General features: G+C 42.4%; 1 protein-coding gene across 1 annotated transcript in view; it reads left to right on the top strand.

Moving 5' to 3' along the window:
* Positions 1–2,468: 2,468 nt before the first annotated feature.
* The window catches only part of Obp73a (Odorant-binding protein 73a), a 62,006-nt gene continuing 57,377 nt past the window's right edge, over positions 2,469–7,097 (top strand). Inside the window, exons 1-2 of the mRNA XM_068227108.1 lie at positions 2,469–2,507; positions 4,205–4,298. Coding sequence (XP_068083209.1) covers positions 2,469–2,507; positions 4,205–4,298 — 133 coding nt within the window. The remainder of the gene's footprint in view (positions 2,508–4,204; positions 4,299–7,097) is intronic.

The raw sequence follows: 7,097 nt of genomic DNA, 5'->3' as shown, positions 1-7,097 counted from the left end.
TCCACTTTTGCCAGGCTCCTCACTTTCATCTATCCTATCCGACCTCCCTTAGTCAACTCTTGTTCTTTTCAGACCCCGACGATATTACGTATGGAGGCTTAGGGAGTCTTTCATTTTCACGCCCTTCGTGGCCCTTGTCTTCCTTTGGCCGATACCTTCGGATCCCTTCCATTTTTTCTCTCTGATTAGCGTTATATAGAGGATGGTTGCCTAGTTGTACTTCCTCTTAAAACAATAATCACCACCACCTCCTTCTGACCCCAACTTGGTAGGTTCGATCCTGGATCAGTCCGGTGGTATTTGAAGTCGCTCAAATATGTCAGCTTCGTGTTCGTATATTTACCGGCACATAAATGAACTCCTGATGGACTAAATTCTGGGACCTCGGTGTTTCCAAAAACCATGAAAAAATAGTTAGTGTGACGTAAAGAACAATAACATTATTATTATTAAGCACCACCATATTATTGACGACCGATAGTTGTTCTAGCGTCATCAGATGCAGTCGTGGATGTGCGATTGTTGTCTTTGCAGCATACAATATTGCAGTACAAGATCGATACTGAAGTGGACTATACATCTTGGCTAATAATAATAATAATAATAATAATAATAATAATAATAATAATAATAATAATAATACCGAGTCCCTTTTTAGGGCGAGAGTTACCGCGCACTGCTGCGGAGAACTATCAATAAATACTAAGAGTAGAAAGGTTGTTCTCATGTGGCCAGTCACGAGTTACTGATGTTACACATTTGCTGGTTTCTTCCTGGATTGAGGAACTGCCGTAACTTACTACATTATGTAAATTACACTGATATATCTAACTTGCCTAGCGTATCAAAGGGTATTGAGTAATCTGAGTCTGGAAGTATTGCATTACTACATTTGTATTTCGATTGTTCTCATTTCATGAGAATTAGCTTCCTAGTAGAAGTCATATCGTGTACATTCGAATTTTTCCAAGTTTGTGTGTGTGTAAAGTTGAAAGAATTCATCACCTGAGGTGATTCCATCATTTCTCATTGATCCGGTTGGTAACGTCAATCGAAACACTAATTCTCCAAACTGTGGTTGATGGCGGTAGAAAACATGCGCAGTAGCGCCTGCTTGTCATAAGAGGTAATGAAATTAAGTGGCGTACGGCTTTTAATGACGGGAGTGTCCGAGGACATGTTCGGCTCGCCAAGTGCAGTGCTTTTTATTTGATTCCCGTATGTGATCTGCGCGTCGTGAGCAGTGTGAGATGATGATGAAGACAACACATGCACCCAGCCCCCGTGCCAGAAAAATTAACCAAAGATGGTTAAAATTTCCGATCTTGCCGGAAATCGAACCCGGGACCCCTGTGACCAAGGGCCAGCACGCTAACCATTTAGCCATGGAGCCGGACGTCGTAACAGGTAACTGAGAGAGTTAAAACATGGGAGTGTAGGTTGGCGACCACGAGGCTGATGTATCTGAGCATTTTCAAATAACACTGGGCTAATCTGTGATCGAACCCACCACCTTGAATTCAGAAGGCCAGTACTCTACTATCTGAGCTGTTCAGCCAGGAAAATTATATTCTTATGCAGTGTGGCAGTTAAAAGAGTCCGCCTCTGTGGTGTAGTGGTTAGTGTGATTAGCTGTCACCCCCGGAGGCCTGGGTGCGATTCTCGGCTATGCCACGAAATTTGAAAAGTGGTACGAGGGCTGGAATGGGATCCACTCAGCTTCGGAATGTCAACTGAGTAGAGGTGGGTTCGACTCCCATCTCAGCCATCTTGGAAGTGGTTTTCTGTGGTTTTCCACTTCTCCTCCAGGCAAATGCCGGGATGGTTCGTAACTTACGGCCACGGCCGCTTCCTTCCGTCTTCCTTGTCTATCCCTTCCAACCTTCCCATCCCCCGCAAGGCCCCTGTTCAACACAGCAGGTGAGGTCACCTGGGCGAGGTACTGGTCATTCTCCCCAGTTGTATCCCGTGATTCAGAGTCTGAAGCTCCAGGACACTGCTGTTGAGGCGGTAGAGGTGGGATCCCTCGCTGAGTCCGAGGGAAAAACCGACCCTGGAGGGTAAACAGACAAGAAGAAGAAGAAGAAGAAGAAAGTTAAAAGTCAAAATCGTGAAGAGTGAATAATCATCAATATATTTTTTGATACTAGTCACTGTTTTGTACTGAAGTAGGAGCGACCACTGATGTAGATTATTTCAACATAACTATGGGCATGTGCCGCAACGGATCACTACAGGTCATGCGACAGTGATGTTGACATACGTTATAATTCGTTAGTTTATATAATGTAGAATATAATGCCCCACTCTTCTTTCTTCCTGTCCCACTGCACTTTCTATCTGGCAGTGGAAGGGATGGAGAGAGTTTAACATAATACCGCTCTAAGCCGCCTCTTACATTCAGTCTCCGTGCCATGGCCTCTTCAAGCATGTTGCTGTTGCGTTGGGTGGTTGTCATGGCGGTCGTCATGGTCCCGGTAACCGCACAGCTATCTGCTCGCCCTCAGGTTAGTTCACCATTTTTCTATTTTACAAGTCCAATGCCACGGCGCGGCCGTGGACTGTACATTATATACTATCCCAGTTATCGCCAGTAGTTAAATTAGAGAAAATACGTAAAATCACCTCTAAGATGGTCGAGAGTGGGATTTGAACTCGCTTGTCTACTCAATTGTTACCATATGTCGAGAGCACCATGTGTCAATTACTCAAGCCGGGTCCATCCCCGCGGTGTAGGGGGCAACGTGTCTGCCCCGGGTTCGATTCCCAGCCGGGTCAGGGGTTTTTAATTGTAAATGATTAATATCCATGGCCTGGGGACTGGGTGTTTGTGTCGTCCTTAACGTTCCCTTCCTCACATTCAACACTTTACACTTCCGCCATTTACATAATACACGCAGGTTCCTCACATATGGTGCAAGTAGGGGCAAAAGATCTTCATAGGCTTGTTTTGTTTTGGCGGTTTTGTTGTTTGGATTATCAGTCTATGTAGACTGACTTGATACAGCTGTCCATGTCACCCTCATCTGGGATAATCTTTTCATTTCTATGTAACTACTATATCCTACATCTACTCTAAACCGCTCGACATATTCGTACCTTGGTCTACCCCTATCATATATGCTTCCTTCACCGGGCGAGTTGGCGCGCAGCTACTAGCTTGCATCCGGGAGATAGCGGGTTCGAAACCCCACTGTTGGCAGCCCTGAAGATGGTTTCCCGTGCTTTCCCATTTTCACACCATACAAATGCTGGGGCTGTACCTTAATTAAGGCCACGGTCACTTTCTTCCCCCTATCCCATCGTCGCGATAAGACCTATCTGTGTCGGTGCGACGAAAAACAATTTGTAATTACTTCCCTCAAAAACCAACTGAACAAATCCTCGGTGTTTTAGGACGTGTATTATCATTTTATCTCTTTGTCTCGTTAAATTTCGCAATATAACTTTCCTCTCACAAATTTTATTCAATATATCTCTTCATTCGTGATTCGATCTACCCACCTAAACTTCAGCATTCTTATCTAACACCAAATTTAAAAATATTCTGTTCTATCACTTTCTGAGTTAGTTATTGTCCATGTTTAACTCCGTATAATGCCACAATCCCGAGGGACGTCTTCAAAAATATCTTTCCAATTTTTATAACGATGTTTGAAGTAAGCAAATATCTTTTCTTAAGAAAGGTCTCCCTTGCTTAGACTAATCTGCATTTGATGTCCCCCCTAACTTCTGCCATCGTGACAATATTCGTCTACTTCATTTAATACTTCCTAATTTAATGTTTTCCGCATCACCTGACTTCTTTTGACTGCATTCCATTGCTTTTATTTTCGATTTATTTACTTTCACCTTGTACTCATCAAAGTCAGTGACCATACCATTCAACAATTTCTCCAGATTTTCTGTAGGCACAGATAAAATAACAATATTATCTTAAACTTTTCATTTCCTTTACCGCTTGTTCTATAGAAACGTTGAAAAGTAGAAAGGACGAACTTCAGCCTTCCTCTTTCATTTCTGGATTGCTGCTTCTTTATCATAGCCCTGTATTATCACTGCGTGGTGATTTTTTTAGAGATTGTAGACAATCCCTCTTTCCCTAATTTTGTGAATTTCATGCAGATAACCTTCAAAATCTCAACTAGCTTGGTCCAGTCAACGCCTTTCTTTCATATTAAGTTAAATTTATTTTATGTTACAGGGATCCAGATGTCAAGCACCGAAGTCAGTAGCACAGAAGTTAGAGAAGGACATCTCAGACTGCCAGGAAGAAATTAAATTTGCGATTCTGCAAGGTAAAGCAGCTATGACTACCAATTTACTACTAATATTGCTAAATTGGTGCTTTCTTTTCTTTCTTTATCTTAGATTCTCCTTTGTCTCACATATCTAAACATATAACAAAAGTATATCAAAGCAAAGTCATCTCCGTACAGGCCATGAAGACCCTTGGAGGTGGGGAGGTAAAGACTTCCACTATCCGTAACCTCGGCACTTGATGGGGTAGAGTAGTTAGCTCTATGCTCGGCCACCTTTGCCCCCATGACTAAACCTGGTACTCATTTTTGGTGTGGCTGAGTGAACTTCAGGGCCATGTGCACCTCCGGAAGTGGAAATCTAGTTTCTTAAATTTTGCGACATTTTACCCACGTTCTTCCGGGGGAACCGAGCACGCCTTTAACTCCTCGGCCAGGTAGGCCCTCATCTAAACACATACTGTATAATATTATCCTTTTGTCTGTAAAAGACTGCCTGTCCCATAGTCTTTTTCAGATCTTTAGTTAGGCTAACAAAAGTAAAAATTAGTTCCATTTAAACCTTCTTTTCCTACCACTTTTCCCCACAGCTGTGGGGTCGCGGCTGTGAACTGCGTCGCACATGTTGATTTGGCCCTGTTTTGCGGCCTGATGCCCTTCCTGACGCCAACCCTATATGGAGATATGTAATCACTATTGCGTGGTTCTTTGGTGGTTGGTAGTGTAGTGTGTTGTCTAAATATGAAGAGGAGAGTATTGGGACGGACACATACCCCCAGTCCCCGAGCCAGAAGAATTAATCAGAAGCGATTAAAATCCCAGACCTGGCCGGGAATCGAACCCGGGACCCTCTGAACCAAAGGCCAGTACGCTGACCATTCAGCCAACGAGTCGGACAGTTCCATTTAAACATTTACCTCTCTTTATTAGTTTTCCGTTCCAGTTACTACTTTTGCGTTTAGGAGATGTCAGAAATTTCGTCCAGAGGAGTTGTTTTGCTCGGCGGTAAATTTGTCGATACAAGACCGGTGCATTTGAGCAACTTCAATTACCACTGGACTGAACTGGTATCGGGGCCACCACTTTCAGCTCAGAAAGACAGAGGTATGCCTTCTGAGCTAGATAAAGCCAGATCCGTTTATATATTACATCATGTGAAAATGGATAAATTACGAATTCAGTATTTAGTGTTGAGGTATGTGGGACTGTAATTTATTTGTTGAGCAGAGTGCAGTGATAGTTTAAAAGGAATATATAAGAATAATGGTAGTTCAACTAGCTGGTGTTAAAACTGCAACGGGTAGAACCGATGTGCGAGCTTCAGAAGATGCAGATTGTTAAAAAGTGTCCATAACCCCCACCAACAGTCCAAATGTATACCGGGGTTAACATGGAGACATTTGTTTCAGTGAAGGTATTTTCCTGTGGAGAAAAAAGTCTGATAGTGTCACCGTGTTGACAACTTCTACTCTCATCTCTTGAACCAGGTGTGAAGAGAATAACTCACATTCTCCATAAGGTGGTGAAACAGTTGCAGTTATAACAGTTTTAGTTATTAAACGTGTGTTTTTTGAAGTTCTTAAGCATAATCCATTTGATGCTTAGCTAAATATCTTGTAAATGCTGGGACTAGTGGTTCACCGGGACTTCCTTCTTACAGCGCCGTGTGTATGCGTCTGTAGGCAACCCTTCACACGGGACGGATGCGCTTATTGCAGAACTATTCCTTTCCGTTTACTGTAATATTGCATCGTGGGTTGTATTTGTCACCTACATTTTGTTCCTGTTTGTTCAAAACCGCATTAACACATCGAAGATCTTCGGCGACGGAGGGATGGGAAAGGGCTAAGACTGGTAAAGTAGCGCCGTGGCCTTAATTAAGGTCCAGCCACAGCATTTGTCTGATACGCAAATGGGAAACCACGAAAAATCATCCTCAGTGCTGCTAATAGTGGGATTCGAACCCACTATCTCCCGAATGCAAAATCACAGATGCGCGACTGTAACAACACGGCCAACTCGATAAACCGTGTTTTAATTCAATTAATTTAATACAAGTGAAAGAGTGTTTTTGAGGGACAAATTCTGGCATTCCCAGGATTACCTTGACCGCTAGCTGCTATAGAAACGTTCGATGCACAGCATTCTGTCAAAAGGTGTTGACATGTTTCAGATATCTCACAAACAGTTTCTCACGAGAGAATTAGCACAAGTTACGATCGTTGCTGCAAATGAGTTACATCGTTTGAAGACGGAACTGATGTGTTGATTACAAATATGTACACACTATATACAGTGGTGGAAATTAGTATAAAGGCACGTGGTTTTGTGTAGGAAAATGTTTATTTACATACTTAATATTGCACGCATTTTTTCCCCATGCAGTTTACAATCAAAGCATACAAATTACATTCTCATTTTTTCTTTAGCATTAGTACTTAAATAAATAAAAGAAGAACGACGGTTATAGGGGGTGGAAGTTGTTATGAAGGCAGGTTCGATGTTTGACTTGCATCAGCGATAAATGTAACCAGTTATAACTTGGAGGTGTGTCTGAAAACGTCGTACAGTTCACACGTACAGCAGTTGTAATAATGCCACCTGGAAAGCCTCTCTCAGGTGAAAAGCAATCATGTATTAAGGCTTACAATGAAGTGGGCCTGTAACATCGCCAAATCGCTAAGAAATTACGGCGTTCACGTTGTGTTATTTGATAATTTTATCAAAATGAGTGCAAAGTATGGACGAAATGGCAAATATATAGCCGGACAAGAAAATTGTCAGCATCGGATGAAAGTTTGATTCTCCATAAAGTAAAAGTCAGCAGCTTGTGTTCCT

The sequence above is a fragment of the Anabrus simplex genome, chromosome 1 (assembly GCF_040414725.1).
Source record: "Anabrus simplex isolate iqAnaSimp1 chromosome 1, ASM4041472v1, whole genome shotgun sequence".
Lineage (NCBI taxonomy): Eukaryota > Metazoa > Arthropoda > Insecta > Orthoptera > Tettigoniidae > Anabrus > Anabrus simplex.
The sequence above is the reverse complement of the archived record's forward strand: the minus strand, read 5'-3'. Positions and strand labels throughout refer to the sequence as shown.